Source organism: Astatotilapia calliptera, chromosome 8, assembly GCF_900246225.1.
Source record: "Astatotilapia calliptera chromosome 8, fAstCal1.2, whole genome shotgun sequence".
Lineage (NCBI taxonomy): Eukaryota > Metazoa > Chordata > Actinopteri > Cichliformes > Cichlidae > Astatotilapia > Astatotilapia calliptera.
The window spans coordinates 20,633,828-20,659,154 of NC_039309.1; the positions used below are offsets into that span (position 1 = coordinate 20,633,828).

At 40.5% G+C, this 25,327-nt stretch overlaps 2 protein-coding genes across 2 annotated transcripts; one reads left to right on the forward strand and one right to left on the reverse strand.

Annotated features, from left to right (window-relative positions):
- Positions 1–34: 34 nt before the first annotated feature.
- Positions 35–7,245, reverse strand: wbp2 (WW domain binding protein 2). Its single transcript, XM_026177350.1, has 8 exons — positions 7,008–7,245; positions 5,842–5,950; positions 5,286–5,421; positions 4,889–4,981; positions 4,655–4,801; positions 4,448–4,570; positions 3,314–3,390; positions 35–476 (listed from the first exon to the last, which is right to left on the reverse strand). Exons 1-8 carry the CDS (start codon positions 7,064–7,066, stop codon positions 429–431), a joined length of 792 nt encoding a protein of 263 aa, XP_026033135.1. The 5' UTR covers positions 7,067–7,245; the 3' UTR covers positions 35–428.
- unc13d (unc-13 homolog D (C. elegans)) lies at positions 5,302–25,326 on the forward strand. Its single transcript, XM_026177341.1, has 36 exons — positions 5,302–5,364; positions 8,997–9,064; positions 10,079–10,269; positions 11,116–11,142; positions 13,281–13,334; positions 13,448–13,504; positions 13,593–13,700; positions 13,794–13,853; positions 14,066–14,132; positions 15,401–15,581; positions 15,662–15,706; positions 16,200–16,271; positions 16,352–16,421; positions 16,510–16,614; positions 16,911–17,003; positions 18,291–18,391; positions 18,810–18,927; positions 19,208–19,329; positions 19,419–19,509; positions 19,599–19,655; positions 19,744–19,841; positions 19,938–19,989; positions 20,087–20,217; positions 20,639–20,756; positions 20,846–20,998; positions 21,087–21,182; positions 21,267–21,473; positions 21,556–21,630; positions 21,913–21,992; positions 22,107–22,221; positions 22,941–23,012; positions 23,101–23,184; positions 23,265–23,385; positions 23,474–23,597; positions 23,689–23,909; positions 25,195–25,326. The coding sequence occupies exons 3-36, from the start codon at positions 10,210–10,212 to the stop codon at positions 25,305–25,307; spliced, it is 3,348 nt and encodes a 1,115-aa protein (XP_026033126.1). The 5' UTR covers positions 5,302–5,364; positions 8,997–9,064; positions 10,079–10,209; the 3' UTR covers positions 25,308–25,326.
- The last annotated feature ends 1 nt before the right edge of the window (position 25,327 follows it).

Genomic DNA, 25,327 nt, shown 5'->3' on the forward strand with positions numbered 1-25,327 from the left:
AGGCTTCCAAGGCAAGAAATACTAAAATAGCTCATCAGGTTACAAGGTTTTAATCAAAAAGCCCTCAAAACCACTCCAAACACTTTGGCCTGAACAATCTGTTCTTCCTCAGAAATTGCTACCAACACTTCTTCTTTGCTACTTTACATCACGTAAAGGTGCATTTGAAGAGAATGAAGCTGATTACAATATATGAGTCGTTACAAGGAATGCAGGCTGAGGCGGGAAAGCAATTGGATGACTTTAAGGTTAGATCAAAATGGAGATGAGCTGGAAGGAGATTAGGATGAAAAAAATTGATTATCTTGGGGGGGGGGGAAAAAGAACATACTGGCCCTCCTACTGTCCGGTTAATGTAAGAGAAATAATGAGATCCAGCAGGATGGAAGATAGAGGACAAAGAGGAATGAGGGAGACATTAAGCAGGTCTATTGGTTCTTCTTGTCTTCTGGAGGAGAGTAGGGAGGAGGCTTGTCCTGGAAAGAGAGGAGAGTTTTGTTTTGAGCATGTGAAAGATGGTGCCATGTAAACAGAAGAGTAGGAACACACAGTGGTCTTGGATTACTGCCATTCACAGACTGAAGCTGTGGCAAACAACTGGCTTTTAACCCCATAAAATGTGGTTTTATCAGTGACTTCCACTTGCTGTAACACCTTAACCAGGTCATCCACTGATGTGGTTTCTGCATAGCTGCTAGCATCAGTGACTGTCTCACAGCAAAGTAGAGACAAAATAAATACAGGGAGTGCAGAATTATTAGGCAAGTTGTATTTTTGAGGAATAATTTTATTATTGAACAACAACCATGTTCTCAATGAACCCAAAAAACTCATTAATATCAAAGCTGAATGTTTTTGGAAGTAGTTTTTAGTTTTAGCTATTTTAGGGGGATATCTGTGTGTGCAGGTGACTATTACTGTGCATAATTATTAGGCAACTTAACAAAAAACAAATATATACCCATTTCAATGATTTCTTTTTACCAGTGAAACCAATATAACATCTCCACATTCACAAATATACATTTCTGACATTCAAAAACAAAACAAAAACAAATCAGCGACCAATATAGCCACCTTTCTTTGCAAGGACACTCAAAAGCCTGCCATCCATGGATTCTGTCAGTGTTTTGATCTGTTCACCATCAACATTGCGTGCAGCAGCAACCACAGCCTCCCAGACACTGTTCAGAGAGGTGTACTGTTTTCCCTCCTTGTAAATCTCACATTTGATGATGGACCACAGGTTCTCAATGGGGTTCAGATCAGGTGAACAAGGAGGCCATGTCATTAGTTTTTCTTCTTTTATACCCTTTCTTGCCAGCCACGCTGTGGAGTACTTGGAAGCGTGTGATGGAGCATTGTCCTGCATGAAAATCATGTTTTTCTTGAAGGATGCAGACTTCTTCCTGTACCACTGCTTGAAGAAGGTGTCTTCCAGAAACTGGCAGTAGGACTGGGAGTTGAGCTTGACTCCATCCTCAACCCGAAAAGGCCCCACAAGCTCATCTTTGATGATACCAGCCCAAACCAGTACTCCACCTCCACCTTGCTGGCGTCTGAGTCGGACTGGAGCTCTCTGCCCTTTACCAATCCAGCCACGGGCCCATCCATCTGGCCCATCAAGACTCACTCTCATTTCATCAGTCCATAAAACCTTAGAAAAACCAGTCTTGAGATATTTCTTGGCCCAGTCTTGACGTTTCAGCTTGTGTGTCTTGTTCAGTGGTGGTCGTCTTTCAGCCTTTCTTATCTTGGCCATGTCTCTGAGTATTGCACACCTTGTGCTTTTGGGCACTCCAGTGATGTTGCAGCTCTGAAATATGGCCAAACTGGTGGCAAGTGGCATGTTGGCAGCTGCACGCTTGACTTTTCTCAGTTCATGGGCAGTTATTTTGCGCCTTGGTTTTTCCACACGCTTCTTGCGACCCTGTTGACTATTTTGAATGAAACGCTTGATTGTTCGATGATCACGCTTCAGAGGCTTTGCAATTTTGAGACTGCTGCATCCCTCTGCAAGATATCTCACTATTTTTGACTTTTCTGAGCCCGTCAAGTCCTTCTTTAGACCCATTTTGCCAAAGGAAAGGACGTTGCCTAATAATTATGCACACCTGATATAGGGTGTTGATGTCATTAGACCACACCCCTTCTCATTACAGAGATGCACATCACCTAATATGCTTAATTGGTAGTAGGCTTTCGAGCCTATACAGCTTGGAGTAAGACAACATGCATGAAGAGGATGATGTGGACAAAATACTCATTTGCCTAATAATTCTGCACTCCCTGTAAAGACTGGCTGACCTTCTGCAGAATGATGCAGGTAGGGATGTTTCTGATGTTAATGGCTGATGGCCAATGCCTGTGCTGATTATTTTGCTTTTATTATGGTTTTTGTGTCAGGGGATAACACGAAATGTTACCCATGGAAAATATCTGACCTGATTTCTTTCCCACTGAAAAAAAATTTGATGTGATAATATATTGGTTATTCATCGTTAAATGGCATTTTAAGGCTGATATCTGTCAACTACATTGCTACATTTCAGTGTTGTACATTAACCGTAGCGCTGAAACAAATTACACATTTCTCCAAAGTGGTGAAGACGGCTGCATGAAGGGCATCTCCTCTCTGGAGCTGTTGTCCAGACAGTAGATTGCCCTTCTTGTTGCACGTTGAAGCTCTACTTGGAACCTTGTTAAGATCCAACCATGCAAAATATGATTTTCCAAGTGGTCTTAAACTTTGATCAGGACTGTAGCATCACACAGTTGGTGGAGATCTGCTGTCTGCGCATTAATGATATGAATCTCACATTCCACCACATCCCAAAACAAGGAATTTTCACCCACAGAACTGCTCACTGGATATTTTCTCTTTTTTGCTTCTTTCTCTGTAAACCTTAGAAATGGTTGTAAAGGAAAATCACAAATTCCCAACACCAAAATAAAATAAAATGACTTTTTTTCTACACTGGTAAATTAATCTGACTTGATGCCCCAGCTTAAATTTAGCAATACGTTTAAAAATCATGCAAATACACTGCGCTAAAATACACTCCTCTGTATACAAAAAGGCCAGCACTTTTCAAATTATACACCAAATGAGTTTATTTTGGATCTGCAGTCACTGTTAGTATAGCAATGACTACAAACAAACAGATGACAAATGGAAAGGAAATACAGCTCAATTCAAAGAGACATGGAAATTCAAACACTGTCTCACAGCCACTGAAAGAAAATCTTCGACAAGATTTACATTCTCATTTTAAAAAAAACTTGTAAAGCAGAAACATGAAGGGCAGCTCACCTGCGGCAGGTACACATGTGTAGGGGGCAGTGTGGCACAGCTGGCACTCGCTGCTGCTTCAGCGGCTTTGGCCTCCGCTGGGAAAGCGAGTGAGACAAAGGAGGGGTTCATTAATTAAACATGGGTCTTACTAATAACCCCCGGGACATATGAGATGAGAGGTGCTAAACGCGCTGCAGGTACGACGGCCTTTGCATTGAGAGAGAAAAAAAAACGGCAGTTTAAAATCTCCATGACTTGCAGATAGCATTTTTCCAGCGCAAAGTGTTTTAAATATTTTGGAGATCTGACATTAGCTTATCTTTAACCTTAAATTCCTTAGTACAACATCTCTGTGATGCTGAATTAAGCTCATGTGATATCAGTGCAGTGCATTCATTGTTAGAAAGCAGGCAACATGTTGCCCTTCCTACTGCTTTATGTATCCAGGCCCAAACAACACAAAGTACTTCCAATAATGTACTGTATGCATCGCTTCAAATATCTTGAGAAAAAAAAAAACTATCCACACTTTCCAAACAAATTACTTTTCTTAGTTTTCAATTTAAAATTTACCTGTAATCATAAAGGAGAATATTTTTTTAAAACAATCAAGGTCCACAATCTATATACCACTAAATATATACTAAAGACAAATGATTTTTTTACAGCAGATATTTCACTTGGTGTGGCAGGAAAAAGCAAAAATATAATGAAAGACATTTCATTAACATTATACTGGGTCTTGGTAAAGCTCTCCTTTTGTATATGTTCTGTACTCACATCTTGTTGCATGCTCAATCATCCAGGTAAGTAAATCTCCAAAAGTTGATTCTGTTCATCTGGACGTTGCGTTTTTCAGTAGGAGAAATGTTTCTCCTACTGAAAAACGCAACGTCCAGATGAACAGAAACAATTTTTGAAGATTCTGTACTCACATATAATGTTTGTACATTTATGAAATGACAAAGGCATTCTATTCTTTTCTAACAAGACCTGTGTGAGCAGATCTGTTCCAACATGATATGTAAATGTTAAAGTATAAAATAGAGTGATGAACGCGTGCAGAAACTCAACATCCCTTTTTTCCTAATAGCATGATGTTTTTATTTAGGCTGTAGCTGAAGTCAGAGCTTCTCTACCGGAGATTTTCACCTGCTGCCGAGGAGGGGAGGTCTGGATCATGTGGTGGCTGCTGACCCAGAGGAGCAGAATAAGGAGGTGGAGGTATGTATGCTGCAGAGGCATCAAATGCTGGAGGAGTGGCGTAGAATCCATCTGGAGTCCGAGAACAGAGAGTTGCAGTTTAGTTTTCACTTTCACAAGATGTGGATCTAAGCTGACGACAATTCTGAAAAGCACCTGGAGGAGGAGGGTTAGGGTAGGAGTAGCCGGGTGGAGGTCCTGCTGGGTACATTCCATTAGCAGGTGGAGGTGGGTAAGCGTAGGCCCCATTAGCCATGTAGGGGCATCCACCAAAGCCAGCAGTTACAGGCTGACCTCTGGATGCTGAAAATGTGAGGCAGTAAATCGATTAATAAGTCCATGAAATATCAGGAACTGTACTATTTCATGTGTTCTGCTTTGTTAACATACCCTGAGCTGCAACCTGCAACATGTACTGGCCAAACTCTATGGCTCCTCCAACAGCAAAGATGAGCTTGAAAGTAGCACTGCCCTCCCAACCGCCTCCAAGAGAGATTCAAGAGAGGGCTTAGAGCAGGGGTGCCCAATCCCGGTCCTCGAGAGCTACCGTCCTGCAGCTTTTAGATGCATCCCTACTCCAACACAGCTGAATCAAATGGTTTGATTACCTCTTCAGCATGCCATCGTGTTTGGCAAGCCATTCATTTGATTCAGCTGTGTTGGAGTAGGGATGCATCTAAAAGCTGCAGGATAGTAGCTCTCGAGGACTGGGATTGGGCAGCCCTGGCTTAGAGACACAAGATGCTGCGTGTTCCATTACAGCATAACGGGGAAAAAGTACACCTACCTCCAGGCTCTGCATTGACTGTGCCCTTGATGTAATTGGCTCCCAGGACAGGCTGTTTGATCTCACAGCCCTTCATCAGGTAGAAAGGCATCATAAAAGACTGCAGCGCATCCCGCCCTTTAGCCAGGAAGATCACCTGGGATTAAAAGAAGAAACAGCATCATATTAGCTCAGGGGTGGGCAATCTCAGTCCACGAGGGCCGGTGTCCCTGCAGGTTTTAGATCTCACCTTGGGTCAACACACCTGAATCACATGATTAGTTCGTTACCAGGCCTCTGGAGAACTTCAGGACATGTTGAGGAGCTAATTTAGCCATTTAAATCTGCTGTGTTGGTTCGAGGACACATCTAAAACCTGCAGGGACACCGGCCCTCGTGGGCTGAGATTGCCCACCCCTGTATTAGCTACTCCCAAACTAACCTTAAATGATAGTAATTAGAATGATGGAGTTCTGCTCTTCTGCTCTGCTAGTACGTGATGTGAATTGTGGCACCATTATGCCAGCACAAGGCTTCGGCTAAACAAAGAGGAAGACTTGGTGGTGTTGTCACTCACCCTGTATGGAGTCAGGTAGATGCTGCCCTTCTTGCTCTTTCTGAAGGCTTCGGGCAGCCTTTCCGTGTCACAAAAAACAAGCTCCACATTGTCATGGTTCATCAGCACACTAGATCCAAAAAGAGAAAGACGCTGGAACCAGCTGATTGTAGGAACCAGAATTCTTTCCAACATTTTTTGTGTGCATCAAAAAGAAAATCTGTAATGTTTGTATAAGCATTTGACCTACTTTCATCTTAAAAGCTTAAAATGAGATCATTGGGTTATTGTGCAACCGTCCATTGCCTTTAGTACAAAGTACTATAGGCAGAGGATTAACATGCCATCTAGTGACAGAGCTTACTACAGGTTCCGGGTTAGCTCTAATGGGTTTATCATTACACTGCAGCATGTTCTAGAAGAAGCTGGCCATTATTTTTGACTCATGCTAATAAACAAAACAAATACTTTAGCACAGAGGCCAGGCCAGAGCGCAGACTGAAGGCTATGCAGCTATTGCATTGCAATATATGCTCAGCTATTCCTGCAATGAGGCGAAATAACGTTTTATCCTCGATACATTAGACTTATTACAACATTTAAAAACCACTAAACATTTATGTAATCCTAGTCTGCGGTGATGATATAACAGACTGAAGGGCCATATTTCGGCTAAGAGTCCGGGACCCGGTTCTGTAAGATGCGACGCGAATATTAGATTAGAAAAAATGACGTTGAAATAATTAACATAGCCATGCTAGTCGTGAAGCATTCAGAGGTTTATTTTGCATCGATTAGGAGCAACTCTTCAATTCGCACTATATCATATAAAAGGCTCTTTGTAAAAAGAAAAAAAATGATACTGTAGTTAAAAATGAAAGCAAAATTATTATTTCACGGTGTTCGACAAAAGCTTTTACACATGTTTGTTTAAAAAAAATAAGCTACCAAATGCTAAAAGTTAGAAATTCAGTGCAGCGTTTACTGTGTGGCAGGTGTGTCTGTGTATTAACCGAATAATAATGTTGCATTTGCAGTGCTACTGATATGTAAACTATCTCCATGACATGTCAGAGCCACATTATTTTTGAATGAGTCTGGTGTGACGCTCGTCCCAAAGAGCGGGTATAACTTATCCGTGGCTGGTTAACTGTAACGGCTAGCTAACAGCTGCTAACTGACGTTACCTTTCACTGTTGTTGATGATGACACCACCGGACTCCGAGTGATTCTGATTCAGAGTCATGTCGACGGCCCTCCAGATTGTCTGGAAAAGATTAGATACTGTTTTATTCAGTCAGAAAAACGTATCCAAAGGCCTCTCTGGATCCTCGGTGACTTCCCTCCGCGCGGATAACGGTTGTTGTGATACAGAGCCAGCTGAGGTTGCCGCACCTGCCCTTCCGCCATACGTGTGAAACGCCCACCGCGTGACGTCACGCCCCTTTAAAAAGTCGGTTTGCCCTAAGCCTTTCAAAACATTCAGTCTGATTTTAAATATTTCTTTAATAAATTTACGATCAAATGTCTATGACTGAATGACGTTTAAATGACCGACACGAGCTCTACAAGGTTCTACCAATTGCAATATAGCTTCTAATAATAGTAATAATGCTAGAAAATCATCATATACGTAAGACTTTTAATGTGGCTAACTACGCCTCTATAGTTAGTAGTACAGTTAGATGTAAATAATAATAATAATAATATCAATTAATTAAAAAAGAATGAAAGACTTCTTTACATCATGAGTCTGGCTGATGTACCAGTTAGCCTAAATAGAAATGTATTCTTACTTAATTAGTATTATTACCGTCAAGGCAGGGTCAGCCTTACCTGTTTAAGGGACAGACAATTTATTTCAAGTGAGTCACAGGCATTGACAAACAGAAGTAAGTCAAAAATTCTATTTGTAGTACAAATATGGCACGATGATTTATATATCAAGTATTGAAATGCCTCTTACATTATGTAACAGAATGAGTCAGGAGAAGGTGAGTGGTCAGGTTAGTCAGAAGCACCCACATCCTTGTAAAAGATGCAACAAGTGGTGTGTGTTGGCTAACAATAGTTGACATCTATGTCTGACCCTCTAAATTCCATGCACAAAGCTATTATATGAGCCAGAAAAACAAGGAACAGATAATAGATTATACAAAGTTGTTAAATGAAACAGATGGGTCAAATGTCACTTTTCACTCCAATGTGCTAATACACGGGAGGTGATGTAACTACCCTTACTGTCAAAGTTTACTGCTATCACATGAAGCTCTAGGATGCCATCATGGAACATGTCATACCTGGATTGCAGCTCATATCACTTCAGTGCTACCATAGAGGTAAACTCTCAATGCCTACACAAGCAGCTGTGTGGAAACACCTGGCTGATGATTGAAATTTACTCTAAAATGATTGTATAAGAATTCTGAATAATTATAAGAACTCCATCACCTCAACATCAACATAAATTATTTGTTTAATTCAAATAATTTTCAACTAAAATTCCCAAATATTCATTAGCTGTGTTTTTTAATATGCTGCACACATGCTAATAGATTTGTATATTGCTTCTATATTATTAGTCTAATAAAAGCAAAAGTCCTTAAGAATTTTATTTGATTGAACATTTTATAAACCAAAGATTTTGAGATTTCATTGAAAAAAGTCATCAGATGCACTGTAAAACTTGATATACTGTCACCTTAACCGGTGTGTAGAATGCAAAATTTAGCTAGTTAGCTATAAGCTAAACTTGCTTTTTTAATCTAGCTAATTTAAAAACGATGTAGCCAGTTGAAAATAGAGAATATATAATATAGTGAAAGCAATTACTGAAACAGTTTAAGAAAGGGTACCTTAAAGTAAAGACTGAGATATGGTTTTGTATAGAATGTGATGTCTTTGTGATTGATAGTGTTAGAAATAAGGTTTCTTTTTAACATTAGTTGCAATTGTACGCTCATAATAGAGTTGATACACTCTTCATTAGAATTATACAAGCTTTACTAATCTCAAGCTGTGAAGGGTTAACAAAGAGGCATGGAAGGAGTTGAGTGTTGAAAGTAAATTGCTTCACCTTTACACAACACAGTTTCAGATAGGACAGGCTGCTTGGCTTTGGGTGTCTGACAACAGGTGGTTCTAGTGGACAAGACATGGAGACTTTATTGTGACAGGACAAGATCCCTGAGTGGAGGACAATGACCGCTGCCATCCAGAAGGACTTCGAGAAGAACAAATCAGGGTATGTTGAGTCTAAACCGTGGCATCTCTCCATCAATAGCCAATCACAAATATTTCTTGTTTCCATGTGTCTAAGTATATACTTTGAATTAGGAATTGTGCTTCACTTCTCCGTGTGCAGACTGCCCGAATAGAGGTCCACAGCTATGCAAGCCAAATCTTTAACTGCCTGATAATAAAATACTGCAAATAGTGTCTCCTGAACTTCTCTCAATTAAAAAAAAAACACCAACTCATTAGCCAGTCTAGCATTGCGTGCTATATAGACGTGTCTGGACAGGCACCACTCTGTATTTCTTAGGCAAATGCCATTTGAGCTGTAAATGCTAGTCTGTGAACACAGATCCCACTAAATGATCTCAGGACCTTGCCCCTTACTCAAGGAGTCTGATCAGAAATATGTAGATCAGACAGTGTCCAGCTCTCGCTATTTAATTTTCTGGTACCTCCTCAACATTCTTCAGATTGCATTAAATGTGCCCTCCTGGAGAAACTAGATTACCTGTGCAACCAAAATAGCCTGCAGATACTGTCTTATGCTACAAGTAGTGACAAGGACACTAGCAAGAAGCAAAACAAGAGAATAATATCACAGGTTTAGTCGGCTGTACCGTTTTTTGGAGCAGCGTATATGAACTCATAGTGGAGTAGTATAATGGAGTAAGTCAACATTCTAAATAAACACAGGTAAAACTAACCACACTCCACAGACAGGCTGCACTGTCTCATGTTACACGCAGTTTCATTATTTAATTCATCATCTGTCAAGTTATGGAAAATTTGCTCCCAGGACATAAATTTTATTTCATAACGCGAACAGTGAATGTAACCTTTAAAGCTTGATTTACAACAAATCTCATGTCCTGAGATGTAAAACACTGTGTGTGTGTGTTGATGTTTGTATATGCAAAGGTAACAGGGAGCCAGACCAGTATTTTGTATTCAAACAAAATGTAGGGCACTAGATGAAGAAAAAGTCATAAGTCACAGTCATTGACATTACCACCTTCTACAGGAAGTGATGACTTCCGGCTGCTGTGTGACAGTTCATCGAAACACACCAAAGCACTCAGCTTCCCTATATCGCGCACACTAGACTCAGCAGCTCACGAGGCAGGAGTCTGATGATCTTAGATTCGCATCAATATGTCAAGTCAAAGTGAGCCCACGAACAAAGGAGACAATCTACTGCAAACACCTGAACAGGTAAGGACTACAGTGCATTTCAATATGTTGGCATGATTGTAGGCTACACAATATTTATTTAAATTTGATTCTCCTTAAGTTATTAACTACTTATGTTACACGGTGATCGGGCCACAAGCAAACTGATGATCCCTTCAAATATTTCTGCTCTGGGTTTGAAAGATTTTCCTGGTTTGGTTTTCAGTGGCTTGTTATACTAGCAAAGCTTTTTTGCATTTTAGGGTAATTATATAAAAATTAAAAGAAAAAAAAAACATAAAATGGCAGCTACAACAGTGTTGTTGCATCCGAAGTTGAGTCACTGTCTCCAAATGGCTATTTTGAGATGCTGTGACTATGATTCATTATTATTTTAGGGGGGGGAAACATCAGATCATGAAGAATTAAACATATTTTTCACAAAAGTGTTTTGCAATCATTTACTTTTGAAGGGTTTGCTACATTGGTACATAATGAAAATGCTGTACTCGTGTGCATGTGCGTTTGTTGAGGTTGGGTACGTGTGTATCTGCATAATTATTTTCAGACTATGTTTATAACGATTCCCTTTCAAGTGAATTTCCTGGATTGTTGGTTTGCTTTTGCTTCCAAGTCAGCTTCATTATCAGTGACAGAGGAAGTCTCTTGCATAGGCAGGCCTTATCAGAAACTTTAAAGAAGCACTCGCATTTCTTCAGACCAGCATTGATGTACTTTTTGCACAGGAAGAACTTGTAGCGAAGGCTGTAGTGTCTTGAGATCACATTTAAATTCCTGTTAGTTTCAGTTTGATTCAACTGAAGTAGTTGCTTTTTTTTACATCCATTTAAATGTGCAACATAAGCACCTTTCCCTTGTTTTTTCCAGGAGCATGGCTTACCAAGACTCAAACAGGTAAAAAAACACAAACAATTGGCTTGGCTGTGATGAACTAAACCAGTGTGTGTTTTTGTGTGTGTTCGGGGGGGGAATTTAACTAAACCAAACTAGCCAAACTGAAAGACCAGAGCCTAAAGACTCTGTATCACTGTTCTCAGCATGTTGACACTGTCATATTTATAGATAGTTAGATGTGTAATGGTTAGCAGGTTTATTGCTAATTACCACTCAAGGCTAAATAATGGAATGGATTTATATAGTTCCTTTCTAGTCTGACCACTGAAAGTGCTTAGACTACATTAAGTATACACTGCAACTACACAATTTACCTTTCTGTTATACATGATCACCATTTTTAGAAGTCATGTGATGCAAGATCTATTGATCAGTAAAAAGAACAATAACTTGTTGAGTTACTATTGAGATGTCTCTCTCGCTTTCTCAAAGCTTAGCTGCTGCTTTTGTTCCAAGAGGAAAAATAATCCCATCGCAAGTCATTATGCTACACTTGGTACAAAATGTACCCAAGTTTTTTACTAGTGGAGATTTCATCCTCTTGTGACAAAAACTGTTGTACTAAATTTTAAGTTAATCCCTCCGATAGCGGTCAAGAAATTTTATTGCAGATCAGCTTGGTTGCACTGGCTGAGAAAAAGTCAGATATCCCCCCCAGAATCATTACGATAAATCCTTTAAGAATAGCCATTTCGTTCTGCTTATCCAATGCGGGAAGGGTTGGAGCATATCCCAACTCCAAGAAGGAAAAGTCAAGGAACACATGGGACAGGTTGCCAGTTTATTGCAAACTTACAAACCAGAATTGCCAAAGAGAAATTAACCCACATATGTTTGGACTGGTGGAGGAAGCTCGAGTAGAGGCAACGTGAAGAATATGCACTTTTCACTTAACATCTGCAGACCTTGTGCAAGTCTGTCCTGTAGATATTGGGAGAAATTGCTAAATTACATTATGGTGATACTAGAGAATAAATCTGTAAAATTCATCTTTTGAGGACCATGAACATCTGTGCACAATTTCATTTCAATCCTTCCAGTCTTTGTCAGGACAGCACCTTCAAAAGTCCTCAAAGTCATTAGCAAATGTCCTCTGTGGACAATGTCAAAATGTACAAAATCTCAGGAATTTTTATAGGGAATTTGCTCAAAGAGCTGCCAATGTGACAAGTAGATATTGGACTATTTTACTGAATATGTTAAAGCCAGGAGGTCTCGTTATTAGAAGACTTTGAATGTGTGGACAATCCTTCCCATAGTTATTGTACTGGCTTTGGTACAGGAAAGTCCCCTCATGAACAGGGGAACAGTTACTAGGACATATCCTCTTCGAACAATGAATGTCACAAATGGTAAATGGCCTGCATTTGTATAGCGCTTTTCTAGTCCCTAAGGACCCCAAAGCGCTTCACACTACATTCAGTCATTCACCCATTCACCCTGGCGATGGCAAGCTACATTGTAGCCACAGCTGCCCTGGGGCGCACTGACAGAGGCGAGGCTGCCGGACACTGGACATCTTGTATAAGTCTGTGAATAGATGTTGGATTATTTTACTAAATAGGTTAACGCTTTGACACTGTGGTGGCACAATCGGTGTTACCCTCTGTACACAATGAATGTCTGTATAAAATTTAATCTAAATCTTTCCAACAGTTGTTGAGAACTGTGTTTCAGAATTCAACCTGGAGGTATTGCTAAAGAAAAAATCAAGTTGCAGACAAACCAGAACACGTCCTATAAGAAAAGTGAATGTCAAAATATGCAGAATCTTTGTGGTAATTAGTTATGTAGATACAAATGTATCTACATAGGATACTAAGAACTAAGGTATCTACATGAGGCAAAAAAAAAAAAATAGAAATTTGGAAGCTTTGATATGTTGATTCTAAAGTAATATAGAGAAAGTTGCATTGTATGAGGATAATGAATGGATTTTATATGTGTGCATAATTTCATGTCAAGTCCTTCAAGTTGAATCTATATTTTTCACTGTACAGAAATGATGACGTTTTAGATCGTAGATACGATACCTTCACTAACTTGAAACTCACTGTGATCCATTGTAATCCATTGTATAGTTTTAAAATGTTCCTTTCATGTCTGCTTTTTGACGTTTTCTGTGTTTCCCTTTCCAGTTTTCACCTGTGCATACACGTAAACTGGGGTTGACAAGGAAATTGAGAGGGAGGGTAAGTCACCCTGCATGTGTTTTAAATGCTTAAATTTCAGGTTAAAATTATGCATGATTCCCATATTTATCAAACAGAATCATGGAAACATAGTTTTCCCGTGTCTCCTTTAGGATTTTAAAGAAGATGAAAATCCAGAAGAGAAAGCAAGGAGACACAAGGAGATGGAGGTATAATCACTTCCAGTGTATGACTATGTTCAGCACATAAAATGGCATTTTCAAACAACGTTCTCAATCTGATTATGTCTGTTAAAAGCTCAAGCCTCTGTATAAGGAGCTACTGTACACCATCGCACACAAAATGGGGAAACCGTCTTCAAATGAGATTTTCACAGATGACCAGCTTCGACGGTACATCCGAGAGGTAAAAACGTACACGCGTGTATAACGGCACTCATAACTTTCCAACTGCGTTGGTGTGCAACTAGATGATTGTTCAATCCATCCTATCTACCAGGCTTTCACTATGACAGAATCAGAGCACGACAGTCTGCTGGAGAAAGTACAGAGCACAGAGGTGAGAAAAGGAAGTCTGCATACTTGTTCCAATAAATGCGATGCTGAAGACCACCAACATCTATTAATAGTAGTCATAAGAATTCTATTTTCCACTGTCTTTACTGTGGCAGAAATGATGTCATCAGTATGTTTAATGCTGCAAACAATATTACATTAAACAGTTAATGCTGTTTAATGTTGTTTTATTATCTAACCCTCTTATCCATCCAGCCCCCAGTATATTGTCTGATGGCCACTGTCAAGGAAGCCAAGGGAATTCTGGGAAAAGACATCAGTGGTGAGTTCTTGCCTTTCCCGTACAGAGAGGGGGTTATCACTTTTCAGTGATGTGATGATTGAGACTCCTTTTAATGTGTTTCTTTTTTAGCCAGAGATTCTATATCGATGTTGATTTCAGCTAGGCTAGACTTGACCAGACTGCACATCATCTTACTATTTTTTGTTTGGGGGTTTTCTTTCTTTCTTTTCTTTCTTTCTTTTTTTAAAACAAAGAAATAGAAATTATACTATGAAAGTTATTAATCAATCAAATTTACTGTGTGTGATCACCTAAAAAAGTCAAACACCGAAAGTGCCTAAAAAACACGATCATATACATTTAATGCAAAAGCAGACATAGCTTCCAAATGGTAATGGATGGATTGACATTAAAAAGTGCAACTTTGGGTATTTCAGATTTTCCCTTTTGAGCTGGAATGTTTTAGAAAAGCTGAACATTGTGCCTCTTTGCTGCCATCTTTCCAGTACTGTGGATTATAACTAAAAGCCCCAAAACTCATGATATAAAATGATGATTGATGTCTAAAAATGTGATTAAATACTAGCAACTTAATGCTGAAGAATTGTCGTGTTTCCATTGTCATTGTTACCTTTTTAGCATGTTAAATTAGCATTTAGCTTGTAAGCTACAATTGAAGTTTCTTACATGATGGTGGGGGGGGATTGTTGTCTGCCATGTTCTTGATACAACCATGCTAGAGAAAAATGTGTATGACCTGATTGGTTAGCGGTAGTTCCTGGAGAATTCTGGTTAATTTCGTAAATAGACTGCTATTTATATAGTATCTTTTTCCTCAGTTAAGTCTCATCCAATGGGGTTCTGCATCTTACCCAAGGAAAACTTTGGGATGTGGACTGGAAGAATCAGGGATCGATTTGATTTGATTTATTTTGTAGACAACCCTAAACTGCCAGATGGTTATGCAGCAGTCTCCAGCCCTGTGTGACTGGGGTCTGATTCATTGTCGCCATGATTGTCACAAATCCGAAATGCCAGACTAGTTAATGTCGTATGGTTAGTGTTCCTCTGTTTGCAAATCCTGATAAGGTTAATAGTCTATAGTTTATAATGTGCATATTTTCTCAAAATGATTATCCTCAGAAAAAAAGAAGTGAAGATCTTGTGCCTTCCTTCTAAGAATCTTTAGTCATTCTCCTCTACCAAACGTGATTCATATTTGAATTTACTGAGTTTACATTTTTATGATTGGTTAATCTCTTTTTGGAGGTGACTTGAGTTAATCAAAAACTGTTTGTTTTGAACAGGTTTCAGTGATCCATACTGTTTGCTCACTATAATGGAGGATGAGGAGGAGAGTCGGACTCGCCAGTCCAGAGCCAAACCCCTTAAATCTGTCGTAAAGGATGCAGTATCACATGATAAAATCTACCAAACAGACATTAAAAAGCAAACTCTTAACCCCATCTGGAACCAAACGTTCATACTGTGAGTCACAATTCTTGATCATTTCTGCTGAAGTAGATTGAAACGCCCACATTACCTTCTACTGTTTCTCTTCCTTTCAGAGAATTTGGACATTTTGCAGGTGCCAGCTTCCACCTTGAGATGTGGTGAGAAAAACAGAAACCTTCACTTTGTTTGTTTTAAAGTTAATTAAGTATGCTTTTCCTTATCTTCTGTCAAATATATGGAGTTACAATAATTAAATTAAATGTGGTCAAAGTCTCAAATGATGGGTGAACAAGAGATTGTGCTACAAGTGAGCCCAAAGCTCGGGCTTGAGACTACTGTCCTCTCATGCATACAGAGCTCTAGCTGTGAGAACAGATGCCCCACCCACCTGCTGTTCCTAACATTTGTTTGTGAGAGGCAGCCAATCAGAACAAAGTGTGCTTGAAGGGGGCAAGAATGAGCTAAAACTGTTTATTTCACAAAGACGGCTAGCTGAAAGGATTAATAAGGATTAGCTTGAACTGCCCATCATGCAAAGCTGCTCTAGTAGGGTGCAAAAACAATAATATGGCATTTGAGATGAGCATATTAGATTCCCTATAAAATGGTCTTTTCACTGCATTCCTTTGTGCTGTGCCTTTTCTGCTACAGGGACAAAGATGAAGAGGTGTCACTCACACAGAAACTAGAGGAGTTCACAACCAACCTAAATAATTTAAGAAGGTATTCTACTTTCTCTGTGACTTACACATAAAAAGTTGATTATGCAAAACAGCTAAGTGTTTCTACTCGTACCTGTTTAGGATGATCAAGGAGGCCAAAAAAGAAAAAGGAACAGACGACTTTTTGGGAAAAGTCGTTATAAAACTGAAGGTATTAAATGATCTTATTTTTGTATCGTCTGTTTTTGCTCAGCGCTCTCTTTCCAGTCTAGTAACCATTTTCTATCCTCACACTACAGGAGCTCCACTGTACTGAAGACAACTGGTACACTCTGGAGCCCAGAACAGAGACTTACCCTAATCGTGGCCAGTGCCACCTTAACCTCAAGTTCATCCACAAAGGGGTAAAAAGATGCCCTCTTTGCAGTGTCCGTGTAGTTTTACAGAGCGTAGTTTTACAGAGCGTAGTTTTACAGAGCGTAGTTTTACAGAGCGTCTCTGTTAGAATAAATGAAGAAATGTGCACTCATGAAACCTCTTTGATGTCTAAACTTACTCAAGAAAGAGGAAGTGGATTCAATAACAGTGAAGTTAATGACACAATACTCTAATAGGAGAGACTTGCGCTTCTTGCACAACAGAGAACATAGCATTTATATGTCTAACAGAAAATACTTTCTATGTGTTGTGTGACTGACAGAGAGATGGGACCCTGAGCGCCGGCCGAAGCGCTTACGTCAACTACTGTGGCATTCTGCAGCAGTTTGTCCAGGCTTACATCTCAAAGCAACAGGTTAGGCAAACATCCTCTCAGCTCTTCTCAAAATCCTTCATCAGTCTCTCACTTCTCTCTCTTCGTGCTGTCTTTTTCTTCTTTAAAGGGACAGTTCACCAGAAAATAAACGTAAAGATGTGTACTTTTGCTTAATTACGTAGTTAACCCTAACCACTTCCCCTCTAATGCTCAAAGCACGAAAAGTTAATTTGAAAAACTCAATAAGTTTCTTTTTCTGTCCATGAAGCATAATAGATAATAGAAACAAAGTTCACTCGAAAAGTTCACAAACCTTCTTATGACCGTTTCATGTAGGAACTTTTTTTCCTTTACACCCAACTGCATCGAGTGTGGAGCTAGCTAACATTACCCATCAGCCAAGGGGGGCACCATCAGTGCTCGCATCTTGTCACAAGAGCAAGCCTCAAATTCTTTTGTAAAGTATTACGGTTGGTGGTTGTTGGGAAGAAAATAGTGCTTGCATGAAACTTCTCACTATTTGTTTCTGGATTTCTGGAAAGACAGTGATGGTGACCTTTTTATTTATTTTGTTTTATTGGATTGGATTTAGCCATTCTGTTCAGAAGAAGACAACTAATTTTACAGCTGGGATCTCCAAAAGTCAGCAACTCACAACAAAGAATATTTAGAGGAATAAAGCTTACTGTAGTACCGGAAATGTCTGTCTGTCTGTCTGCAAACTACACATTCAAGAGTTGCTCAACCAAACTTGGCACCCTTCATCTAAGTCCACTTAGAGATATCAGATATGTTGATGCCATCATGATGTTATTATCCTTTCTGATGATGTCAATGAGCCTTTATCCACCAGCAACACCTTATAAAAGCGTTTTATCATTTTAAGAACATGACAAAAACGTCTGATTTACATCTGAAAAAAGCTGAATTACACATGTCATATCATGATGCTATCCCATTACTCGGAAACCACTTATCAGCAGGCTAAAATGACCTGTTTTGAGTATTTATGCACCTATCACACCTTAATAAAAGCGTCATATCATTTTAATTTGACAGGATCTCATTTATATCTACAAAAGTTGAATTATGCAGGATATGTCAGGATGCCATCACATTGCCTTTACAACCACCTTTTTAGCCCTTATGCACCTGCAACACCTTATAAAAGAATCATGACATTCATCTTTATATTTAAACAATTGCACGGATGGACAATCGAAACAATACTGCAGCACAGGCCTGTAGTAGTACTAAAAAATGTCTGGATTTGATTTTAGGGTGAACTCTCCCTTTAACCTTCTGATCTTGTTTTGTGTCTCTCAGAGTTCTGCCCCGTGGAAAGGGGAGTTGTGCGGCGAGGCCCAGACTCTGCTCGAACTGTACGCTACGCAGAACGACCTCTCACCTTTTCTTCAGGACCTGGCGTAAGCACCATATTTAACATGTTGTAAATTTCATATGAGAAGAAGATAAAACAAGCCCTGCGTTAGCTGAAGAGAATCATAAACTCTAGATCTATCAATCTATTGCTATATTTTTATCATTTATCAGCTTCCAGTGATATTGCATCAGAGGTATGATGGACATATTGTAAGTCAGTGTGATCCAAGTCAAAGAATCCCCACAAAATGTAACTGAAACCTAATTACATTCGTCATTTTGGGATTTTACCAATACACATCAGTTAAAGACAAAATTAGAAGACTGTGTGTCAAAAACAAATTCACTTTAAAAATGGTCTTTCGAGTACATTAGTGCGGCTGTTAACCTTAGTTACTGTTACTGCTGTGCCAGCTTTCAGTTGTGCTTCTGAATAAATGTGGATGTGTGTGCCCCTGACAGGAAATGGGTGGCGTACAGTAAGTTGTACCAGAGCTTAGAAGTGGACTCGTCTGTGCTGTTACAGCAGCTCACGAGTATAGAATACCACTGGCACCAGCAGGAGCTGCCCTACCAACAGGTATAAGTGCTCAACTCACTGTCACACAGCTGCATAATTCAGAAGCAAATGTGCTTTACTGTGAGAATTTCTGAAAAGAGGTGAAGAGCTTTAACAGCGCAGGGACCTGCATACTTTCACTGCTAATGCAACCTAACTATGTCACCTACTTTTACTCGTCATCTCGCTTTAATGATGATTTTTCTGTCCTGTGATAGTCATTAATAAAAAAGTTAAAAGAAGCCAGGAGCTGACTTTCAATGCCAGAAGTGTTGAGGAAGGTGTTGCACTCTGTTATCAGAAACAGGAACTTGGGGACTCTCTTCACGGCTTCCTACAGTACGGCCTGTGTCTGGTGGCCAAATACAGAGACATCTTCCCTCCAACACCCAGCGCTACTCCGAAACTACACAGACTGCTCAGGTACACGTGGTTATAAGTGTTTACAGACTCGGCGGCAGAGCTGTTGTAGCTGAGGATTTTGATTATGAAGTACTTGTGCTTTTTTTTAGGATATTAGTCCAGATCTGTAAGACACAGGCTTTTCAGAAATTAAATCCAGCTCAGTTTGACCTGCATGATGAGGTCACCGATGCTATGCAGGTCAGTCATCATACTTGGGAGATTATTGCCATCTTAATGTTTATTACATCATATAACTGTAAGTACTCATCACATTACTTTTATATCAGAAAGGTACAGAGGACTGGTTCGTGATCAAAAAGGGTTTGCATCAGCCGATGACTAAGGTAAAGTCAAGCACATCATGAAAATCTTACCTGGCATCTCCATTTTATTGCACTACACTTACTATTTTTGCACTATGCTGTCACACAGGACCTCTCAGAGATTGGGAGCGCCCTCTCTAGGTTGATTGGGGAGGTGCAGGAAGACATAAAACACAACAAAGACGTTTGGAACAGAGTATTTGTGAGGTAAGAAGGCAATTAAATGTTATTTTTTACTTGGCTTACAGTAGCTTGAAATGAATGAAAACCTTCCCTGTTCTCATGATGTTTTTATCACAACAGTGCTGTGCAAGTTGATGTGTTCACTGTCACCTATAAGAGGTTTGACTCCCTGGTAAGTAGAAATGGAACAGTCCCTTCAAGCCCCGTCAACCTTCTTCTTAATGAATCTGGTCATTTCTCGCCACATTGTTCTCTCCTTTCCTCCACAGATTGCAAAAGAAATGAGGGAAACCTTGTCGTTAATGGAGGATCAGATGGAGCAGAAACTAGCCAACAGCCTGTTCCCAGTTTATCTGAGCTTGCAGGCCATCTACAAAGACAAAGCTTTCTTACAGAAAAGGTCAGAAATCATCACACTCAGTGATCTATCTTATATGGCAGCCCTTCACTTGTCCCATCGCTCCAAATGTACCACCCTGTTTCTAAAACAGCTGCTGGAAAACCTCACAATTAGTCATATAAACTGTTTCCTTATCAAAAACCCTAAAGATTTTGTCAATTACATTGTGTTGGATACAAATTATTCCAATCACTGCCTTTTAATTGTATTAACATTACACGTGTGGGCCCAAATTTGCACAGAAACCGGGTTGTATTCATGTTTTTTAAAGTGGTGCTGACACTTCAGTTAAGCGTTCGATCCATTTTTTAATCTATTTATTTTTTGTTTGTTCAGCTGAAGTTTAAATTCCTTCTGTCAGTACTTTGGAGTTTAATGCAAGTAATGTAATAGGAGCTCAAGAGCTTGTTTGCCTTTTCAGGGGAGTGCTAGAGCTGTCAAACTTTCATGAGGGTTTCCGAGAGGCTCTGCCTTACTGGCTGAACCAGGCATTCAGCACCACTCAGGACAGGGTGGAGAGGGCTGTCCAGGTGGACCAGGTAAATGACAGAAGACTCTTATTGTAATGTAAATTTCTTCCACAAAGAAAAATGTCAATACATATTTTTAAACCCTTTCTTCTTCTCAGCTTCAACCACTGCAAACTGGTGTTGTACCAATAAAACACAGCTCCTCAGCAGTGGACCTGGTGGCGTGCATCCAGCCCATCTGCCAGCTGTGGGAACAGCTGTCCTGGCCTGACCCCGAGGAGGCTTTCATGCTCATGGTCAAAATCACCGAGGTGCATATATCAGATTATAAACTGGTTACATTACGTGATTGTTGGAAAGATTGTTGGTTGTATATCCCGGCTTTCTGTGTGTTTTCAGGATGTTTGTAAGATTGTGGTGAACTATTGTAAAATCCTAAAGGAGAGAGTCAGGGTGCTGTCTAAGAACTCTGACCACGGCTCTGCTATTAACATGGTAAGAAGAAGAAGAAAACAACAAAAATAATCTATAGGAACAAATTAATGCTACAACCAGATTGTCCTCCTCCTCTCTGTGCAGTTGTGCGTGGTTGTGAATGACCTGGAGCACTTGCGGACTGTGTTGACCCGACTTCCCACGCAGCTGAACTGGGCAGGGCTTCGAGACAGGACTCACGATGTGATAGGAGAAAGCCAGTTCAAAAACACGCTGCCCTCACAGCTCCAGCAGGCCCAGAGCATCTTGGGCCGAGAGATCCGATCAGCTTTAGACACTCTTGGGAAGAAGGTATCGAAGACTAGAATGGAAAACTGGACACTTTTTTAAAAAACGCTATATTTCACACATTTAAAATGAAATATCTCTTCAGTTAAACACAGACATTGAAACACACGTCAGAAACATGTCGACCAGACGGAGGATTCCTTCCAAATCCACAGAGGATGTGAGTCATGCCTGCTCTCTTCCAGTCTTTTGTCCAGTTTTCTCACCTCATCCCCAGTTGGTCACAGCAGACGGCTGCTCCTCCTCTGCCTAAGGTTTCTTCCTGTTAAAAGGGAGTTTTTCCTTCCCACAGTCACCAAGTGCTTGCTGATAGTGGGTCTGATTGTTTGGCTTTTCTCTTTAACTCACAACATAAATCACCTTGAGGGGACTGAATTGAATCAAGTCTATGTGAACTGAATTTCTGTGTTTGCCTAACATTTAGCCTCTTTTCTGTTCTTAGGCTGCAGCCCCTCTTATGCGCTACATAGAGCAGGAGCTGCAGTACATGAATGAAAACTTAGTTCAAGAGAACTTCAACAGGTACTGAGCCTAATGTCTGATAGCTCTGCTTGTGTTGTGTATTTTCCAGTAGTTTGTTTTCAGTGTCTCAAAGTTTTCTAAAGAGTGTCAACTTATTTTATCTTCTATATCCAGTCTCCTGACTCCTCTGTGGAATAACTCAGTGAAAATCATCCACCAGGTGGCTAATCAGCATCAACTGCAAGAGGGGCTAATGGTGTTCTCCCAGAGGTTGCTATATACACTGCAGGTTGGTCCACAGCCACAGAAAACTGTCTGGCTGTCTTGTTATTTCTTTAAGCACTCTTCAGGAAAAGTTCTCCAATCTTCTTAAAGGACATTCCAAGCTCCTCTTTGAATGTTGGCTCCGTTCTTCTGTGATGTTGAGACTGTTATATCTCTCATGACCTCCTCTGTATATACTGATGAGAATTTATACCAAAAATATCGAATATCGATCCATCACTCAATAAGGCCTGTTGTCACTGATTTTCAGGAAGGTTCTTATGTAGTTTGGCATACCTCAGCATTTTTTCCTACCTTGAATATGGCATCTTAACAGCTACCCTTCCACTAAGAACATTTCTCATGAGGTTTTGGTGACGTGTATATTAACCAAGGCCTTCTAAAATGATCTCTCAGCTCCTGTAAGATCTTTGCTGGATTTTGTCCTCTTTCTTAAGGACGTGGCTTTGAGTACTGTTCATCTGCTATTCTTTATCATCCTTTTTGACTTAAATGGGGACCACTATTTACCAAATGAACATCATGTTGTTTCAGTTAGACTTTAAATTAGTAATTGAAACTCATCAGTAAGGTTACTGCAGTGTACCCAGGTTACAGATCAATGAAGCAGACGAGCTGTGACTGCTGGTCATTAGAACGACCATTTTGAGCGGACGTCATCAAAATAAAAAAAAACCCGTAAAAAGCGTAATAATTTATTTTTGCATTTCTTGAAAATGTCAGTGCCTTGAGCAGTGCTTCCACGCGGAGGGAAACGGACTTCCTCTGAATAAACTTCACTCTGATGAGTACAAGGTGAGTCTCTGCAGAAGAAGAAACTATTCATTTCACCGAAGAGTTTAAAACGATTTGACTTTATTATTTCACTCTTGTGTCTGTCGAGGCCCTCAAAAGCCACCTCACTCACCACTCCCTGAATAGCCAGCAGCTTGTGGAAAAGTACCTTGAAGGGAAAGTGTTTGAGCAGGTGAGTTTTGCAATAAACACTTATCACACAAATTTCTTTTGCAGCTCTTTTAGACTGTCACTGTCTCTGCTGATTTACAGAAAGCATACAGTGGGGAGAAATACGGCGCTGTCACCCTCCTAGCATCCTACAGAACATCAGACCAAAGACTCAGAATTGACGTGCTGAATGCAGTCAACCTCCTACCAATGGATTCTAATGGTGAGAACAGTTACAAACACATCCTGTTGATACAAACAGGCGCTCTAGATCCATGATAAGTATACAGTGACGTGTGCATTGACGGCAGGTCTCAGTGATCCATTCGTGCATCTGTGTCTGGAGCCTTACCACATCTTTCCCGAGGTAGAACCTCGCTGCACTCAGATCAAAAACTGCGATCTCAATCCCCTTTTTGACGAGGCATTTGAATTGTAAGTAGTTCACTCTCATACGTGAGCCTGTGTGGCTGTCTTCTTTCTACGTGTTTCATCTCATGTATCTGCCTCCCCTCCTCTGTCGTAGTCTGGTTTCACTGGAACAGTGTCAGGCCCACAGCGCTTGCCTGGTGATCACAGTCCTGGACCACGACACCTTGAGGTCAGACGACTTTGAAGGCGAGGCCTTTCTGTCCCTCAGATCAATACCGGGAGTCGCTAAAGAATCCAAAGGAGATGAACTCAGCTTACAGCCAAATAACGTTCCTGCTCAAATCCGCCTGCCTCTGATGCATCCTAAGCCTAACAGTACGTCAGTATGTTAAACTTACATCACAACAACAGATGCCTCAAGGCGCTTCATATTGTAAGTACTTGCCTATGCCAGAAGGTTTGGCATAGGCAGTCTCAAAAGCATGAACATGCCGTAGAACAGCCGTCCCAGCCTTTTTTGCACCACAGACCGACCTTTAAGGTGTCGCAGGTAAATACAACAAAATAAAACCAGTACTGGTACCAAAAAAAGAAGATTTGTTTCCTAACACGTGGGAAAAGACCAAGGGAAACCTAACAATAAAAACGATTAAAAAATAACGCTAAAAAACGATTTAAAAACCCTGAAAACCGTAAATTTGACACTCTCGCGGCCCGGTACCAAACGACTCACGGACCTGGGCACCGCTGCCATAGAAGGTCTTTAACCTATCAGCAGGGACAGTATCTGCTCCTTCATGGAAGGAGGAACAGGATGAGCACTGCCAGAGCTACAAAATGATCTCCAGCAGGCCACTGGTGTGAATGTTGATGACAAACAGACTTATTGAGGTTGGCATGAAGTCACCACTGGCTTTTCATAGATGAGAGCAGGTTAACCCTGAGCACATGTGACGTCCGGAGATGTCGTGGAGAATGTCTAACATTGTTAAAGGTGACCAGTTTGGTGGTGAGTCAGTGATGGTTTGGGAAGGCATATCCGTGGGTAGATACATAGACAAAGCAACAGCAACCCGCCTGCCATTAGGTATCAGGATCAAATCCTTGGCTCCATTATTAGACCCTACGCTGGTGCAGTAGGTCCTACGTTCCTCTTTGTGCACGGCTTCACAAGATAAGAGCATGCAGGCAGTTCCTCAAGGATGATGAAATTAATTGCACTGATTGGCCCGCACACTTGCCTGATCTAAGTCCAACACAGCACCCCTGGGACGTTATGCCGCCAGGTTGCGCCTCAAACTGTCGAGGAGCTCATTGATGCTCTGGTCCAGATCTGGGAGGAGATACCTCAGGACACCATCTGTCAGCTCATTAGGAGCATGCCCTAACTTCCGAGTATCATTTTAACTTGCTGCAATGAAATTTATACTAGCCTGCTATATCACTGTTTCACTTTGAAATCAGCCCTCTGTAGGTTTATAAGTTTCATTTCAATCTCACAATGTGGCATCCCTTTCCTCCCTAACCCATTAACCATATCACTATAGACATCACCATCACTTTTTTTCCATTGAGATCTGATGTGTTTTTAAAGTGTTCCTTAAATTGTAAATCATCAGTGGCACTCAAGCCTAACCCATGTTTGTGTGCATTTCTGTAGACAACAACATCCTGCGGTTACTGGAGTCCAGGAAAGGAGACCGGGAGGCGCAGGCTTTTGCAAAGAAGCGAAGACAGAGAGAGAAACAGTCACAGGAGGCCATTCAGTCATAATGAACACACAGAAACAAGCT

What these genes read in the sequence shown, in the direction of transcription:
- wbp2 (XM_026177350.1), bottom strand. Translation starts at nt 7,066, where the DNA reads ATGACTCTGAATCAGAATCACTCGGAGTCCGGTGGTGTCATCATCAAC. An exon ending in ATCATCAACAACAGTGAAAG is followed by an intron (nt 5,951 to 7,007) that starts GTAACGTCAGTT and finishes TTTTGGATCTAG; the next exon opens with TGTGCTGATGAACCATGACA. An exon ending in GTTGCAGGTTGCAGCTCAGG is followed by an intron (nt 4,802 to 4,888) that starts GTATGTTAACAA and finishes TCACATTTTCAG; the next exon opens with CATCCAGAGGTCAGCCTGTA.
- unc13d (XM_026177341.1), top strand. Translation starts at nt 10,210, where the DNA reads ATGTCAAGTCAAAGTGAGCCCACGAACAAAGGAGACAATCTACTGCAA. An exon ending in ATAAGAGGTTTGACTCCCTG is followed by an intron (nt 19,990 to 20,086) that starts GTAAGTAGAAAT and finishes TTTCCTCCACAG; the next exon opens with ATTGCAAAAGAAATGAGGGA. An exon ending in CTTCCAAATCCACAGAGGAT is followed by an intron (nt 21,631 to 21,912) that starts GTGAGTCATGCC and finishes TTCTGTTCTTAG; the next exon opens with GCTGCAGCCCCTCTTATGCG.